Raw genomic sequence first — 19,982 nt, 5'->3', positions numbered from 1 at the left:
AAGAAGAGATGGAGATCACTATCTCTGCTGCATTTGGTGACAAAAGGAACTGCACTTTTTTTTTAACAAATGAGTGTGTGTTCATTTAAGGTGTAGCAATGTGCAGATCCATTTTTGTAGACCCCATCCATCCAAGCAGATGACACATCAACTGGCACACACCACATTTCCACATTTGAGACCATGCATAGCATCAAACAGTAGTAGATCTCTCTTTGACAAGCGTGGGTTTTTCCCCAAAAAGCCATGTAGCATCAGGCAATCTTCTCGATAGCACTTTCTGTAGAGTTTCCTAGCAACACACATGATGGGAGTTGCTCTCCCAAGTTGTGTTAGTGATTGTAAAAATAAGTTTGTTTTTTGATATCAGACATTTAATGGCTTGTGTAAAAATAAGTTTGTTTTTTGATATCAGACATTTAATGGCTTTCTGGGTGATTAGTTTTTGTTCAAGCCAGAAGACGATGGGTGGATAAGTTGGTTTGGTAATACATAGCACTGCACAGCATTTGCCAATGGAGAGCTCTTGGTAGGCAAACAAAGGGCTCTAGGTGATTTCATGCAAGCTGAAAAATGCTCACCTTGGACTAAAGATTATGTGCACAGAGTAGCTGATTATCAGAACTGAACCAATGGTACAAACTGCATTCTAAACCTTATATCAGTTAGCGAAGAGGTGACACGGTAACATACATATCCGCTGCTATACTAACTAGGCTCTTCCATGAATGCACTGGACAACGATGGTATTAGAAATTTACACACTAGAAATACTGTCCATTGTACAATATTATTTATGAACAGTTTTTATACCATAAGGTCAATCAACAATATTGATAATGAAAACAAGAGATCAGTTAACATAGGCATTGCAAGAAACCCTTATCTGACATGTGTGGTACCGAGAATTATTATTATTATTATTATTATTATTATTATTATTATTATTATGTGAGACCTGTTCCACACCAGTGTTGAATTCAGAACTAATGGGATTTTCATGTTATGTGTAGTTCCCTATGTGGTGTCAAACATTTTCTTATTCAGGATTTGATGCATGTTATTAATACCAGTATCAAAATGACCACAGTAACTTGTCAATGAGATTATTTCTTTCAATGTAATAAATGATTTTTGTGATATGTAGGAAGTTATTGACATATGTGCTGAGACATCCTGCCCCATCGATTCGTATATAACATTTATTTGCAGCAAATTAGTTAGTTGAGCAAACAACAGTTCCCATGCTGGTGACTCCAGTGGAGCTCAATGGCTGTGTTACACACATTACTTGACCAGTATGTGCAGCTTGTGGAAAATGACACTGCTGCTGTTCACATACTGCCTTCTTCCACTCAGTCAGTTTATCCTGTGATCCACCTGCCGCCCTTCAATTCTCGGACCCCTGGCTGTGATTTCCCTCCATGGAAGTAATTTTTGCAGGCTCTTCAGTGGCTAGCAACGCTACACAGTTTTCTCTGATGGTCACACAGTTGGATCCTCTGATTGCTGTGGAAGTGCACGACATCATCATTCCTCTATTAAAACTGGGCAAATTCAATCTGCTCAGAGACTGACTGATAGGCCGGTTCATCTCATCAGAGATACATCTCATATGTGTATTATTTTCAACAGAAGAATGTATTGATAAGCAGCCCTCACAACTCTTGCAACATCTTAACACTTGGGATGAACCCATGATAATGCCAAATAACCTGCTGCTCACAAATTGGCTCATGTGCCTGCCTGTTGTTGTCCATACGGCAGTGGCCACACATGCCTACATGAACATCAGTGCGGTGGCCATAATTGCTAACAGGTTGTTTGAATCACTTGATGCACACATCTTGATCCCCACAGCCCCCTCTGTAAAACGGTCCCCACATGCACCTGGAATCAGTTTCCTTCCCCAAAGCCACTCCAACAATTCTGTGCAAATTGCAGAGCTCATTAACTGCTTGATCATGGAGATGAACAAACTCACCATTTCCTGATGAATGTACACCAACTAATCCCACACCATGCCTGATACTACACAGTAGTGTCCTTGACTGGCATGTGCCCATCTGGCGTGATGTGCAATATCCCTCTTCCCCTACTCACAGCCACCAGCATATCTGCTCACACAGGCACAACTTACACCCTCCAACTAGTAGCAATCAGGGTAACCCACGTGCAAGCAGCTAGGGCTGGTAACACAAGCACTTTGTCAACAATGCCACCAGCTGCTAGGCACCCTGCATGTGGCACCCAAACTGTAGCCCACACTTCTTGATACCCTACCTCATTGAAAATGTCTCAGACCTCTCTGTCTATCCCTGCCAGCTATTGCCCAAGGCTGGTCACCATCCATTCTCTCCCCTACTCCTCACTGCAGAAAACTTCTCACCACTTGCCACTCATTGGTCCCACACCCATTGTACGGACCTCAGACTCAGCAGAGATTTCACAAGGACCTTTACCACGTCCAATGTTACAGACCCCATCCTCAGGACTGATTTCATCACCAACTATGATCTTCTCCCTGACCTGGCAAACTGCTGGGTTGTCAACAACACTTCCCAACAGTCCACATCCTGTGACTGCTGCACAAGCACCCATTTCATTATTAGACAGTTATCCTATTTAAGCCCCTTTGTCGACCTCCACACTGAATTCCCACCCTTCCAGCACCCTCAGTGAGGTATGCCATGATACACAGCACTACACAGGTTTCAGCCACAAATAAATCAACCCCTTGGAAGTTCCTCCAACAAGAATATCTTGTACAATTCACAACTGACGTATGACATGTGGCAGGCATTGACAATATTGTGGCCAACTGTCTTAATTGCTCCAGTGCAGCAGCAAAACTACACCTAAACAAGTGCCCTCACAGGTACCAACCATACCACACAACATTTCAAGCAATATTTCGTCATTTGTGTGATCAAGGGTCTTTTACACAGACGAATGTGCAGGGAGGCAGCGGACCGTGCATACGCCAGATTTGCAGGACCGGGTTCTGCTCTTCACTATTTCCATCTGCTTGGCCACACACAAACACCATCTCAGCTTGATCCTGACATTAATAACAGGCCATTCTGGTGGTTACAGTACGCTGATTCAGTCACTCTGCCAGCAACACACAAGGAATACATGGTATGTGGGCAGAGGAACTTTCATTCATCAGCGCCAAGACCATGTTGTTGTTGTGGTCTTGAGTCCTGAGACTGGTTTGATGCAGCTCTCCATGCCACTCTATCCTGTGCAAGCTTCTTCATCTCCCAGTACCTACTGCAACCTACATCTTTCTGAATATGCTTAGTGTATTCATCTCTTGGTCTCCCTCTCCGATTTTTACCCTCCATGCTGCCCTCCAGTACTAAATTGGACAAGTTTCTCTTCTCCCCAATCCTATTCAATACTTCCTCATTAGTTATGTGATCTACCCATCTAATCTTCAGCATTCTTCTGTTGCACCACATTTCAAAAGCTTCTATTCTCTTCTTGTCTAAACTATTTATCGTCCATGTTTCACTTCCATACATGGCTACACTCCATACAAATACTTTCAGAAATGACTTCCTGACACTTAAATCTATTCTCGATGTTAACAAATTTCTCTTCTTCAGAAACACTTTCCTTGCCATTGCCAGTCTACATTTTATATCCTCTCTACTTCAACCATTATCAGTTATTTTGCTCCCCAAATAGCAAAACTCCTTTACTACTTTAAGTGTCAGTATTGCCTCACGTGTTCCAGTTTTTCTACGGAATCCAAACTGATCTTCCCCGAGGTCGGCTTCTACTAGTTTTTCCATTTGTCTGTAAAGAATTCGTGTTAGTATTTTGCAGCTATGGCTTATTAAACTGATTGTTTGGTAATTTTCACATCTGTCAACACCTGCGTACTTTGGGATTGGAATTATTATATTCTTCTTGAAGTCTGAGGTTTTTTCGCCTGTTTCATACATCTTGCTCACCAGATGGTAGAGTTTTGTCAGGACTGGCTCTCCCAAGGCCGTGAGTAGTTCCAATGGAATGTTGTCTACTCCGGCGGCCTTGTTTTGATTCAGGTCTTTCAGTGCTCTGTCAAACTCTTCACGCAGTATCGTATCTCCCATTTCATCTTCATCTACCTCCTCTTCCATTTCCATAATATTGTCCTCAAGTACATCGCCCTTGTATAGACCCTCTATATAATCCTTCCACCTTTCTGCCTTCCCTTCTTTGCTTAGAACTGGGTTTCCATCTGAGCTCTTGATGTTCATACAAGTGGTTCTCTTCTCTCCAAAGGTCTCTTTAATTTTCCTGTAGGCAGTATCTATCTTACCCCTAGTGAGATAAGCCTCTACATTCTTACATTTGTCCTCTAGCCATCCCTACTTAGCCATTTTGCACTTCCTGTCGATCTCATTTTTGAGACGTTTGCATTTGTTTTTGCCTGCTTCATTTATTGCATTTTTATATTTTCTCCTTTCATCAATTAAATTCAATATTTCTTCTGTTACCCAAGGATTTCTACTAGCCCTCGTATTTTTACCTACTTGATCCTCTGCTGCCTTCACTACTTCATCCCTCAGAGCTACCCATTCTTCTTCTATTGTATTTCTTTCCCCCATTCCTGTCAATTGTTCCCTTATGCTCTCCCTGAAACTCTGTACAACCTCTGGTTCTTTCAGTTTATCCAGGTCCCATCTCCTTAATTTCCCACATTTTTGCAGTTTCTTCAGTTTTAATCTACAGGTCATAACCAATAGATTGACCACGTGGTCAGAGTCCACTTCTGCCCCTGGAAATGTCTTACAATTTAAAACCTGGTTCCTAAATCTCTGTCTTACCATTATATAATCTATCTGATACCTTTTAATATCTCCAGGGTTCTTCCATGTATACAACCTTCTTTCATGATTCTTAAACCAAGTGTTAGCTATGATTAAGTTGTGCTCTGTGCAAAATTCTACCAGGCGGCTTCCTCTTTCATTTCTTAGCCCCAATCCATATCCACAAGACCATAGCAATGATGAATTTCAAGATGCATATTCCTAGGACCTTTTTTCCTCTATTCCCAGTCAGAAATCTGCCCCTGCAATTTGTTAGTTTTATTAATGTTCATCCTGTATATATTCAGATAGTGTATGGTTATACACTCAATATTTGTTACAGGTTCATTACTTTGATACATAAAGCCAGCAAACAGCCATCACTTCTAGAAATGTATGAGAATAAGTATTTTGTGATGAAATAAGACTTTGTACTCCAAATTCTGGGTGGTTGTGGTGGTGGTGGTGGTGGTGGTGGTGGTGGTGTGTGTGAGTGAGTGAAGGGGGCAAGTGCCTGTGTACGGAGTCAACCATTTCCAACAATGTATCAGATGTTGGACCACCAACATATAAAAAGTTATGATAAACTTTTTTATGTTCAGCCTCAGTTCTCTCAACAAGCTTTGATGAGTTATCTTTGATTCTTCTTGGATCAATTTTTATCCCCCTCTCTTTTCTGCTTGCAGTAAAGAAGGTCAATTATCAGAGCAGCATCTTTATTGTCCAGCATTCTGAAGCACAATATTATTGTGATGTATTATTGACTGTCTGGGGTGCTTTAAGCAGTTTAAAATTGAACAGAAAAATACATTAAAAGAAATATCACAGAAACATCTTTCAGGCTATTTCCACTTTATTTTGTTATTACTTTCAATATTTTATTCTTTCATATGGGATATTCTTTTGATATTTGTAATCAAATGTCTGATTACACTTATAAAAGTGATTTATTTATTCAAAAATGCTTGATCTAAAACTATTGTACTCATTGTAACATTTTTTTACAATTTTTGCAGAGAAGTGTATGAGAAATCGATGGCCTACAGTAGTAGCTGTACTAGTGAGATTTCAACACCTATGACTGAAAATTCTTATTCAGATGTTGCATCTCCTTTGGAAGAGCACAGTAAAGAGCCCACTACTGAAAACATTGGTAGCAAAGTAGATTTGCTGCAATATGCTCTTAAGGAATGGAAAGGAAGCACAAAGAAAGCCGAGACAATCCTGAAGGTATAACCATAGTTTTTAAAGAATTTGTTGATTTCAGTTAAACATGATATTTCCCAAAAAATTATCAGAGAAAATGTCAAATCTACATTTGCAGAAAACTTTGTGTATATTTACATCAGAGTTTTTTGTTGATAAACTGAGAAATGGAAAATATATGTTTTCAAATTTTGAATTGTGGTTGGAATTTCTTTTATAGCAACAGTGACAAATAATTTACCAATGAATCACATAGCTCAGGAATGATAAATGTGTTCATCATAAATTAAACAATGACTGTGAATCCAAAAGAAACCCAAAATTCAGACAAACTTGGTGACATGTAAACGTTATATGTATGTGAGAGTAGCTGATCATAAAATAACTAAACAATAAATATCCATCTGGACAATATTTGTTTTATTCTATTGCATTTAAAATGCATTTTTGTAGCTTTAACTGAAACTTTTTCTCGAAGAGCTAAGTGCTTGCAGTAATATCAACTGTTCACAAATATATTCAGTGACAAAGACAAGATTTCGACTGAGAAAATTGTTAAAATTTCAGAACAGGTAGTCAGTACTTACCTTCAGAAGTTTGAAATTCATAATACTGCCTATAGAAGTGCTAGAACTAGAAAATAGCAAAGAAACTTTGAGAACAAAATTTTTTCTGCCAGGAGGGAAGAAGGGTTGGTTGGGGAACTTTAGAAAGATGGGGCGCACACGTAGGCCCTGGATTAAGAGGGATACACCTATTGTCAGTCAACCTAAGGTCTGAGTGAATTGCCCCACCCTCTCCCCCTTTCCATCCATCTCCAACCAATACCTCTTTCACCACAAAGGAAAAGCATATACACTCCTGGAAATGGAAAAAAGAACACATTGACACCGGTGTGTCAGACCCACCATACTTGCTCCGGACACTGCGAGAGGGCTGTACAAGCAATGATCACACGCACGGCACAGCGGACACACCAGGAACCGCAGTGTTGGCCGTCAAATGGCGCTAGCTGCGCAGCATTTGTGCACCGCCGCCGTCAGTGTCAGCCAGTTTGCCATGGCATACGGAGCTCCATCGCAGTCTTTAACACTGGTAGCATGCCGCGACAGCGTGGACGTGAACCGTATGTGCAGTTGACGGACTTTGAGCGAGGGCATATAGTGGGCATGTGGGAGGCCGGGTGGACGTACCGCCGAATTGCTCAACACGTGGGGCGTGAGGTCTCCACAGTACATCGATGTTGTCGCCAGTGGTCGGCGGAAGGTGCACGTGCCCGTCGACCTGGGACCGGACCGCAGCGACGCACTGATGCACGCCAAGACCGTAGGATCCTACGCAGTGCCGTAGGGGACCGCACCACCACTTCCCAGCAAATTAGGGACACTGTTGCTCCTGGGGTATCGGCGAGGACCACTCGCAACCGTCTCCATGAAGCTAGGCTACGGTCCCGCACACCGTTAGGCCGTCTTCCGCTCACGCCCCAACATCGTGCAGCCCGCCTCCAGTGGTGTCGCGACAGGCGTGAATGGAGGGACGAATGGAGACATGTCGTCTTCAGCGATGAGAGTCGCTTCTGCCTTGGTGCCAATGATGGTCGTATGCGTGTTTGGCGCCGTGCAGGTGAGCGCCACAATCAGGACTGCATACGACCGAGGCACACAGGGCTAACACCAGGCATCATGGTGTGGGGAGCGATCTCCAACACTGGCCGTACACCTCTGGTGATCGTCGAGGGGACACTGAATAGTGCACAGTACATCCAAACCGTAATCGAACCTATCGTTCTACCATTCCTAGACCAGCAAGGGAACTTGCTGTTCCAACAGGACAATGCACGTCCGCATGTATCCCGTGCCACCCAACGTGCTCTAGAAGGTGTAAGTCAACTACCCTGGCTAGCAAGATCTCTGGATCTGTCCCCCATTGAGCATGTTTGGGACTGGATGAAGCGTCGTCTCATGCGGTCTGCATGTCCAGCACGAATGCTGGTCCAACTGAGGCGCCAGGTGGAAATGGCATGGCAAGCCATTCCACAGGACTACATCCAGCATCTCTACGATTGTCTCCATGGGAGAATAGCAGCCTGCATTGCTGCTAAAGGTGGATATACACTGTACTAGTGCCGACATTGTGCATGCTCTGCTACCTGTGTCTATGTGCCTGTGGTTCTGTCAGTGTGATCATGTGATGTATCTGACCCCAGGAATGTGTCAATAAAGTTTCCCCTTCCTGGGACAATGAATTCACGGTGTTCTTATTTCATTTTCGAGGAGTGTAGTACTGAAAGATAGGGTTACTATTTTCTACTGTTTCTTTATAATTAATAACTAAAAATCAGGCAGAAAAAAGAAAAAGAAGAAGAAAAAAAAGAATTCTGAAGGTCTCCTCAGATTACATGAAATGCCTAATTATTTTACAAAGTGTTCCTGTGAAAAGCGTTATTTTTCATATATTCAGGCAATTCTGATGCACCAGTGGAAAGCTAGGTCAAGAGTGGTGTTTAGGTTAGGTTAGATTTGCGGGTGATGGGATTTCAAAGAGTAGATCTGATAGGTATATTAGCAGTAGGGATAGGGAAAGTTTTATCTAGGTATGTCCAACAATAGTGGCTGATAGGGGCAGTATCCTTAAATCATGTCACATGTAACCTATGTAATGACAGCTCCAAACATTCTAGTGCATTCTCATGGCCATATGTTAGGGTGTATTTTGTGCTTGTAAGGCATCTGGGAAACCTGTTGATACTTCTCTCTACATCTTTCTTTCCCTGAAGAAAATTGAGTGTTTAGCATTTGAGATCTCTAAATGATACACTTCTGCTCTCCTTGTTTCATTTTAACTTTGTAAATGTGGTCTGCAAACTCTTCATATGCTTCACTATGCCTTATCAAGATGTTATTTAGCAACTGCTTTTCTGCCTAGTTTTTTCCTTTACTCATGTAGTCCACATTTCAGCTCTGTGAAGATTCCCATGTGTCTCAGCTTCTCATAACAAATTGTGAATAGACACAGACCATTTAATTATGCTACACTCTACCATCATTCCTTTGAACAATTACCCAAGGACACAGCAGCCTTAAAAATATCCCAAGGAAGTTTTTATTTCTTCCATGGATATCCTCTCAATGATGTAATTAAACCCAACATTGTGAACTCCAGTGCTTTGGTGGATGGACTACATGGCGCTGGGATCTCTACCCTTCTGGCTGTATTCAACTTACTTAACCACTAAGTCAAACCTTGCTTATCCAGTCATAGTTGTACAGTCTCATTTAAGAGATGATGCACATTGTATTGCATACTGTGTTTCTTTCCTCCCAGATTCTTGGAATTGTGCACTACCATCCATGGTGAGATGTACAACAAACAGGTTGTACATGCTGGCCAACAGCACTCGTGCATCAATGTGTGATAACTTACACCTGTGCCATCAATTAGGCAGTAACTCTGTATTCCCTAGATGCTTGCTTCTGACATCAGATTTCAGATTTAATGCAGGAAAGTAGCTTTTGCCCATCAGTCTGTGGGTGCAGCTTCCTTTAGAGGAAGCAATAACTAGTAGCAGATATCCAGAAAGTAGTGAGAAGATTGTTGAACAATGAAACACTCATGTAGAAGAGTTCAAACATGTCTGGACAGTTGTTCATAACTGTTAACTCCCTATGGAACCAGTGTGGAGTCTTTGCCTTGGTGGGCTGAGTGACAAGGAGGGGTAGACAGGAGCACAGTCTATAATCAAAGACCAGACATATGGTTGACCACAGGATGGCAACATAGGCAGTGCAGTTACACCATTCAGTCTCCAGGAAATTCTTTTCACCATTAGTTCATCAATGCAGCACCCTTGTCAATGTGACAACTGATTGTGTTTTCCTGTTTCCTGGTAGCTATATGACAGAGGTATTAAGGCAGGCAAGAGCACTGATGTAATATAATCTTCACTATATTCCATTCAATGGCTGGTAAAGCACAGATGTCGATTTAGCTGTAAATGATGTAAACAAATCTTGCAGAATCCTCTGGTGTTTTCCTGGGTCATGTCATAAGTTCTCCAGGGAATGTCTGCAAACAGACGTGTTTCCTTCATCAGATAGTTCCTGATGATGGCTACTCTGCTCTGCTCAGGGCAGCATTGTGTGTACATTGGTCATTATCCCCTCCATCACTCCACTCCTGTCACTGTCTGTGGAAATGACTGTCATAAATTGTGGTGCTGGTGGGCTTAGCAATGCCAGCTGTGAATTGCAGCACTCTGTCTCTGCACTGTTGCCACTGAGTGTGGACCTCACTGTATTGGAATGCTTTGCTGATTCTTGGGTCAATGCAATGTTTCATGCCTGACTCAATTGTAGGCCACTATCTTTGTTAATTACACCTTCTTGGAATCTAAATTTAATGGTTTCTTGAATAATGCAACCCCAGGAGGAGGAAGGTTGTCTAAATATCTTGGTTTTGTTATACTCTATAGTATGGTCAGTTTTATAGTAGTGTCAACCACAGTTGAATTAGTGGCCTGGAGTAATTCAGTAAATCATCCTTTACTGAAACCAATAGTGTCAAGGTCTTAGCAAGTGGGTGAAATACACAACTGACATTATGTTGCACCAAGATTCTGCTGGCTCTTCTGGAGCTTTTGCCAACAAAAGGGATGATCACTAGTGATTCGTAGTCCTCTTTTTCTTCATGCTGTTGCCTTGGTATAGCCTCTCTAAATGCATGCCTTATCTACTTGTTGTTATATCCATTCCTTTGAAATGTATTCTTTAGGTTCTTCAACTCAGGTGGAAGGCTGTCTTCATTCCAGATGGCTCATGTCTCGTGAACAAGTGAGTGTAACATGCCTTCATGCTGGGCAATGGAATGTATATATGAATCGATGTGTGTAGACTTCGAGTACACGCTGTGTCCTGGCTTCTAATCAGGTTTCTGTTTCACTTCAACAAAAAAAAAAAAAAAAAAAAAAAAAAAAAAAAAAAAAAAAAAAAGGAGGGAGAGAGAGAGAGAGAGAGAGAGAGAGGATGGATAGAATTCCGTTCCACCTCCATGGTAAACCGTACTGGGTGAACTAAGTTGAAGTGATGGAGAAATTCACCTAAGTTGACCCATCCATGTAGCCAAAAAATGAACATGACATCCATGTAATGGTAGAAACAGATTGGTTTTAGTTGGGATTGCTCCAGGGCCTTCTCCTTGAAACCTTGAAATCTTCCATGAACAAATTTGTCGCAACTTGTGATGGATGACGCATAATGGCGTCGCCATCCATCTTTTCATAATTTCTGTCCAACAGGAAGTAAGTTGAAATGAGCACAAACTCAAAGAGTCTTATCAGGTTGGTCCTGATTTTCTTGCTTATCAATTCCATACATTTTTTTTAGTGGTACCCTGGTGAAGAGGAGCAGTATGTGAGAATTCACCACCAGATCACTATCACTGAGGCAAAGTTCTTGTAGATGTACAAAATGAATGAAATTATAGATGTGATTTTGGCATTACCCCACAGATGGACTCAGGAATGCAGACAGGTTTTTGGCCAAGCCATACGTTGCTGCTGTTGACAAAGGGAATGTTACAATGTTACTCCTGCACTCAGAATATAAACAGAAAGTTTATGGACTTTTTGATGATGCAGCGCACAGGAAAATATAACAAGGTAAGTCCAGAGAAAAATCATCAAACTTCTACAAAATACATTCAGTGACAAGACTGTCAAGAAACTTCAACCACAAGCTGCTCTTCCACTGCTGTATGGACTGCCAAATGTCAACAAAGAGGGCATCCTCTGAGGCTCACAGTCAGCAATATAGGAGCAACTACATATATGGTTTGGCCAAACACCTGACCACTCTCCTGAGTCTGTCTGTGGGGAAACGCCAACATTGCATCCATTATTTCCATTCATTTTGTACAACTTCCACAAGAACTTCCACTTAGTGATAGTGATCTACTGTTGAGTTCTCACATAATGCTCCTCATCTCCAGGGTACCACTAAAAATGCATGGAACTGATAAAGCAAAGAATTCTGGACCAACCTGACAAGGGTCTTTGAGTTTGTGCTCACTTCAACTTACTTCATGTTTGACAGAAATTATCAAAAGATGGATGGCTTCACCATTTGGTTTCACATGTCACAATTTGTGGCAAATTTGCTCATGGAAAATTTTGAGAAGAAGGCCCTCGAGAAAGCCCAACTAAAACAAACCTGCTGACTTGTTCAATATCAATTTGTAACTATGTATAAAATGATGAAAGGGACCAACAAAACAATCAATCAATCAATACCATTATGTGGATATTATGTGATTGTCTGGTCTCATGGATGCATCAGCTTAGGTGAATTTCTCCATCAGTTCAACTTAGTTCACCTAATACAGTTTACCTTGGAGGTGGAACAGCATTGAATCCTCCTATTTTTGATGTCCTGGTGAAATAGAAACCAGACGGGAAGCTGGAATGCAATGTGTACTAAAAGCCTACACACAATGATCTGTATATACATGCCTCCAGTCACCACAATTGCCGGCCAGAGTGGCCATGCGGTTCTAGGTGCTACAGTCTGGAGCCGAGCGACCTCTCCGGTTGCAGGTTCAAATCCTGCCTCGGGCATGGATGTGTGTGATGTCTTAGGTTAGTTAGGTTTAATTAGTTCTAAGTTCTAGGTGACTGACTGACCTCAGAAGTTAAGTCGCATAGTGCTCAGAGCCATTTTTTTCACCACAGTTCCCAGTATGAAGGCATTTCATGGACACTTGGACACGGGGTGCAGTTCATCTGTAACTAAGACAGCCTTCCACATGAGGTGAAGCACCTGGAGAAAACATTCTGAAGGAATGGGTATGGCAACAAATAGTGAGGTGTGCATTTAGTCAAGTTATATCTAGACAACTGCATAAAGAAAAAGAAGAGTGCCAATGAATAGTGAACATGCCATTTGTTGGCAATACCTCCATGAAAGTCAGCAGAATCTTGAAGCCATACAGTGTCACATGTATATTTCACCCACCCTCTAAGGCTTTGACCCTGCTAAATAGTTATCATTGGTTGTGTTCAAATGGTTCAAATGGCTCTGAGCACTATGGGACTCAACTGCTGTGGTTATCAGTCCCCTAGAACTTAGAACTACTTAAACCTAACTAACCTAAGGACATCACACACATCCATGCCCGAGGCAGGATTCGAACCTGCGACCGTAGCTGTCGCACGGTTCCGAACTGCATGCCTAGAAACGCGAGACCACCGCGGCCGGCGGTTGTGTTCCACAGCTTTCATAAACCATAGGAACAACATACTGCAACACATAAGCTGCTGAATAATTTATTTTTAATTTCTAATTGTATGAGAGTTTTTAATCAGAGACCATTTCCTAGTTCAGTTTTTGTCAATAATAGATGTCACATATATCTTATAAAACAATTGTCAAAATATAACTGGTTATACAATTAAAAATGAACTATTCAGTAGCTTAGCATGTTATAATATGTTGTTTCTATGAAAGACACTATTAGTTTCATAAGATGATGATCTTGGCCTTTGCAAACCAGTGGTCTACCAAATCCCGTGCCAGTGCAGCAAGACGTACATCGGAGAAATTGTACCCATATAGAAGACTGGTGCCATGAACATGCTGTGCTGAATTACAACAGACTACCAAATCAGCCATGGCTGGCCATAGTATAAAACAGGCTACATTATCAATAACAACAAAACCAAGATACAAAATCTTCCTTGTTCTGAGATTGTGTGTTTAAAGAGGCTACTGGAATTGGGGTCTAAGATCATGTAATTAACAAATAAAACAGACTACCACTGCATCGAGCATTGAACACTGCCCTGAGCAAAGAAAAACAAAGCATTATTGAAAAGGCTGTGAATGTAAGTAAATTGATCATTTTATATCACACAATTGGCTATCGAATGTACAGCTCAGCTTTAGAAGTCATTTAACAACTGAAAGTGCTATATTCTCTTTTCTCTGTGAGGTACTGGATGGGTTAAACAAAAGGTTTCAAATGCTTGGCAATTTTTTTTAAATTTAACTAAGGCGTTTGATTGTGTTTATCACAAAATATTGCTCCAGTTGGACCATTATGGAATATGGGGGGTAATTCACAATTGGTTCACCTCTTACTTTAGCAACAGGCAGCAAAAGGTGATTATTCACAGTGTTAAGAATGGCTGTGATGTGGGGTCTGAGTGGGGTATGGTCAAGTGGGGGGGGGGGGGGGGGGGGGGTGCCATAGGGTTCAGTGTTGGGCCACTCCTGTTCCTTATTTATATAAATATATGCCCTCTAGTATTACAGGTAACTCTAAAATATTTCTGTTTGCTTGGTAGTAAAGGATGTTTTGTGAAACACTGACTCAGTTTCAAATAGTGCAGTTCATGACATAAGTTCATGGCTTTTAGGAAATAAAATAATGCTAAATCACAGTAAGACTAAGTTTTTACATTCTCTAACACACAATTCAACTAAACCTGACGTTTTAATTTCACAGAATGTGCATATGATGAGTGAAACTGAACAATTCAAATTTCTAGTTGTTCAGATAGATAGTAAACTGTTGTAGAAAGTCATGTTCAGGATCTTGTTAAAGATTTAATGCTGTCATTTTTACAATTGGAATAGATCTGAAGTGTGTTCAGATGTCAGCGTAACTTTCTACACGTACATAGCATCAGTAGTTAGGTAAAGGATTAGAGTTGCAATTCACTGTGGCAGATAGAGTGGCCATAAGAGTTGTGTTTAGTGTTGTTATCAGGCATGGTAGTATATATAAGGTGTCTGAACAACATCACATGTTGAATGATAACTGTGAAGAACATGTAATTGTTACACATTTGTGTGAGACAGTAACTGACAGTGTTTGACCAGGGCCTCATTGTGAGTCACCATTTGGCTCCATTTAGCTGCCTGGTCAAATGAAGCAATATCCAGATTTTTGAGGGCAGACATACTTATCATCAAGATGCCAGTTGCCCATTTCTGACCATCATAAGGGAAGATTGCCATATTGTGTATCAAGCACATTTTAACCTCTTCAAAAGTGCACCTGTCATTTGAGAAAATCTATCAGATTCCCTGCAACATTATGTGTTAGCCTGTACTGTTGGTTAGAGACCAGCAGCAGCCAGATAAGGGAATAACTAATCACAGTGCCACACATCTCCTGCCGTTGACCCCCCCCCCCCCCCCCCCCTCCCCAACACAAGTAGCTGTGTTTGGAGTGGTCTCAAGACCAGGAAACATGGGTTGCTGGTGTCTGGGGACACACTGTGATCAGCAATGAATCATGGCTCTATACTACCCTAAATGACCATTGTCGGTAAGTATGATAGTGACATGGGAAGAAGTCTCATTCTTCCAATGTTTTGGAGATAAAGAGCAGTGTTACTCTTGGCATTGTGGTGAGGCAAGCCATCATATACGAGTTCAGCTGACAGTTGGTAGTGACTGAGGTAACTCTGATGACACAGTGGTATGTCACTGACATCCTCGTGTGCTACCCTCATATAACCGTATCACAGTGCCATTTTTCAAGAGAACAATGCTTGTTCACACATGGCACATGTCTCTGTGAACTGTCTGCATGACATTGAGGTACTCCTGTGGTGAGAAAGATTCCATATTGGTCACCTATAAGATGTGTTGGACTAGCTTGGACATCAACACCATCCCAGAGCCAGAGTCCAATACAGCAAGGATTATTTACAACAGTTATTGGACAGCTTGCCTCAGTAGAGGATACAACAGCTTTATGATACCCTTCCCAAGTGAATCTGTGGATGTATCCAGGTCAGAGGTGGTGCAATGTCATACTGATAAGTGGGCTCATACTGCCAAGTTCTTTGTAAACTTGGTCAATATAGTAGTCCCTGAAATAACATCACTTACCCTTTCAACTCATGGAGATTCATTTTGTTTCTTCCTGCTCTCCTGTGTGCCATGTATGGGAATGCAGTTGGTCTTTTGATGTATCATAACATGGTTGAAGTAGTGTGAGCATGTAGCAGTTTCTTAATTGCTATTTGAATCAGATATGCGCTTGGTTATGAAACGAAATTATGCTTCTTGGATGATCTGTTTACTTCGATCACAACAGTGAAACGAAAAATTTGGTTTAGGAGATAGTAGCATGACTGCAGCTGATACTGTAATATAACTAAGAGAATATGACTAATTTTGCCTTTAAGAACATACCAGAAACATAAACACAACAGGAGGAAATGAAACACTTTTTTTTTCCATTTTGTGATTTCGGGCTTCCCAATATAACTCCTGCCTCTTCAGCAAACGTTGCACTTGCTGAACATCCGCAAGTCTTTCAGGAAGTAACCAAATTTTTAACATTAAGAGATTCTGTATTTTGTTTCCCAATTTCAAATATAGATATACTCATGGGGTTAGACAGAAATGCTAGGACATCAACTATTACATTGTCTTATGTAGCAACATTCAAATTAAATATTGTGTCTTCGGTTTACTGTCATTTATTTATAGTAAAGTTGTTCAAAATTGACTGGTACATCCATTTACCATTATGGTCATATTTTGTTGCAATTCATCTAGGTTTCTTTATGGTTGTCAAATGTCGCTGAAAAAGTTGACAGTTTAATTTAATTTGTAAAAAATTTACTAGTGAGATGAAATACGGCTTTGTCTGTAATGTGAGTAATATGGCATTGATGTCTGGGAGGATTTCTTTCTTTGAATACAGTGGCACTCTTCCTTTATAGAATGTGTATTTTATGTCTTAAGAATATCTGTTTAATGTAGATGACTGTGATGAGTGCATGCAGAAAGTAATTTTACATGTGTTTTGTTGATACTGAAAAGGAAACATGAAACACAGTGCCAGTACATAGCCTACTGGTTTTAAAAAATAACATCAGCAAAGCCACTAAACTTACAACCCTCACCTGAAAAATAAATCAGCATCTTGGAGTCATGTGCCCTCATAATGTGATACATTCCAGAAAGTTTTACAGTATAATTCAACCCAGTTTACACTGATTGGTCATCAGGAACTGCCATCACCTGTTCATCACTTCCCAGTTTTTCTTTTTTCTTTTTTTTTTTGGGGGGGGGGGGGGTTTGGGGGGGGGGGGAGGGTCTGCATGGTCATGTCAGAAATCGGCTATCTCTGTAGTGAGCAGTGCATATGAGTGTGCATTGGTGCCATGGCCAGAAAGTCACAGTAATTTTATAATGTGCTCGCCCGCCTCACTCTTACTTCACAAGGAGTGTAAACTTCAAAAAAGTTGCTCTGAGCACTATGGGGCTTAACAGCTTAGGTCATCAATCCCCTAGAACTTAGAACTACTTAAACCTAACTAACCTAAGGACATCACACAACACCCAGCCATCATGAGGCAGAGAAAATCCCTGACCCCGCCGGGAATTGAACCCGGGAACCCGGGCGTGGGAAGTGAGAATGCTACCGCACGACCACGAGATGTGGGCAAGTGTAAACTACATAATCAGAAATTTTATGATGGTTTTTGTTGTAAGTCTGCTTCTTCAGCAATACAGATGTTATTAAGCACAGCTTATTTACAATTAAATCACACAAAATAATATTTCTTGACTCTTCTGCAAACACATAAAACTGAAGGTTCCTGGATGTGGTTACCACATGGTCAGTATAGTACTCTGAATGTTTGTTGAATAATTCACATATCAGTGTTGGAGAAAACTGTTTGTAGCTTTGACTGGGAAACACTCAGATATGAACCACACTCTCAATGTATCCATATGCCATAAGTTTGTTCACTGAAAACACAATCATCTGTTTAATGGCAAGCAAAGATGGTCCTCCCATAGACAGACAGGAAAATCTGTGAGCTAGCCAAATGTCATTGGTATTTAGCAATGAAGTTCAAATCACTGTCCAAGAAAAAGGATGTAGCATAGGGTTGCCGTCAATAGATACACTGGTGATCTTGCTGTAAATATCAGCTGGTTGGCTGATCAGTGACTATATGAAATTTGTTACCGTATAAAAAACCTCAGAACTTTTGATCACCAAAGATAATTGCCAATGTCTCATTCTCTATCTGGGAATAATTTTTTGTGCCATGGTGATTGCCATAGTAGTGAACACAATAGGCTGTTTTGAACCATTCAGGTACCTATGCCACAGTGCAGCCCCAACACCATATGTTGATGCATCCATGGAAAACACTGAAGATAAATGAGGATGATACAAGGCCAGCCAAGGAACAGTTTGGAGACATTTCTTCAGTTTAAGAAATGCTGCATGACAGTTCATGGACCACTGGTAAGGGACCTGTTTTCTCTGCAATCGATTCAACATGAGCTATCACTGTAGTTTTGGGAATAAATTGGGCATAATAGAAACCTTGACCATAAAAACCTGCAGGTCTTTTATGTTGTTTGGTACTCGAATGTGGGAAAGGCTTTCATTCTCTGACATTAGTTTAAGTCCTTCCTGGTTAAAGATGCATTTTATATACTTAATAGAAACCTAAAAGAAGGAGCATTTGGACAAGTTACACTTTAACCCCACTTTTAAAAGAAATGAAAATATTTTCCACAGATTTGATAAACACTCTTCCACAGTTCTACTTGTCACTACTACATTATCCAGATAAATGACACTTTGTGGAATGTTGGCCATAGTTTGTTCTAAAAATTTCTGAGAGATTGCTGGTGCACTACCAACACCAAAAGGTAACCTGTTATAATGATAGAGGCCAAAAGGAGTATTCAGTACCAGACTGGCTTTGGAAGTTTAATCCAAAGGAAGTCAAGAATAAGCTTCTGGAGGATTGATTGTAGAGAAATACTACGACTTGACTCTATCGTGTTTATTTGCATTAGCACACTCAACTGGTGATTGCACAGCTGGCACTGACAAACATCTGCTTTAAAACCTTATTGAAAACACTGTTGACAGACATAATTATAATGTGATGTGGGCAGCTGTGTGTAGCATGTAAAAAATAACCAGGAAACCAGGACAACTGGGCAGTCTGCTGACATTCTGCTAAGGCCAGGAGGAATACCTGTAATGGCACTAGATTCCTAGGTTTGATTCCTGACTGGTTGAGTGAGAGCTACTTCACTGTCACCTGTACTGTGTGACATTTCTCTAGTCTCATGCCCAGATGAACTAAGCTGCTGATTGAGATGATATTTCACAGTATGTGGAAGTTGTAGCCTGAGGTGCTTGAGGTATCTTGAATGCTGTAGCAATATGCAAAACTTCTAGAGAGAAACCTGACTTCTACAATGCACTTCAATATCCAGTACTAATCTAATCACTACATCACATATTAATGATACTGTGTAGAATAGTCCAGAAGAACATATAAACTTGCATCTTCTGCTCAGGACTTGTAGGTCTGCCATTCATGATTCGTAACTATCTAATGTTGCTTTAAGATATTGAAGGAACTTTAAACAAGCTGTCATGATATGCATTTTTGTAGCAAATTGTTAACTTAAAAGCAAATGGATATTTGTGAGAGGAAGCAATGGTGGATTAGATAAAGGAGCCAACTTTTACACAAGATAGTAGAGATGTTAATTTGTATTTAATAGAAAGGATTGCTGTTGCTCAGGGTAATGAATGATACTTGCCTGAAAATAAAGTGCTAAAACCTTTTGATACTCTTCCCAGTCCTTTTGAGTTCATTAAATGGCTGGAACGTTGGAATTGTTGGAAGTGATTGTTGATGTGCTAGATATGTCAACTTCTGCATGAGCTCGTGCTGCTACTGGAGCTTTCATTTCCATAGCTCAAGAAACTACTGGTCCATTATGGTTGAAACACTCAGCACAACATCCTGACAAGTCTCACTCTGGTGCAGGATGAGCTGCAATTCCAAAAAATTTTCGACAACACTGTTGTAAGTCTACTTTTTCAACAACTCAGATTTCATGAAGATCAACTTATTCACAATAAAATCACACAAAACAATAGCTCCTGACTCTTCTGGAAATA

The 19,982-nt window shown here is 40.8% G+C and overlaps 1 protein-coding gene across 2 annotated transcripts in view; it reads left to right on the top strand.

Moving 5' to 3' along the window:
• The window catches only part of LOC126297484 (uncharacterized), a 338,377-nt gene that overhangs the window by 274,787 nt on the left and 43,608 nt on the right, over positions 1–19,982 (top strand). For both annotated transcript variants that reach the window (XM_049988365.1, XM_049988364.1), the window contains one exon: positions 5,822–6,035. In XM_049988365.1, the coding sequence (XP_049844322.1) occupies positions 5,822–6,035 (214 nt within the window). The remainder of the gene's footprint in view (positions 1–5,821; positions 6,036–19,982) is intronic.

This window comes from Schistocerca gregaria, chromosome X (assembly GCF_023897955.1).
Source record: "Schistocerca gregaria isolate iqSchGreg1 chromosome X, iqSchGreg1.2, whole genome shotgun sequence".
In the NCBI taxonomy this organism is placed as follows: domain Eukaryota; kingdom Metazoa; phylum Arthropoda; class Insecta; order Orthoptera; family Acrididae; genus Schistocerca; species Schistocerca gregaria.
The sequence above is the reverse complement of the archived record's forward strand: the minus strand, read 5'-3'. Positions and strand labels throughout refer to the sequence as shown.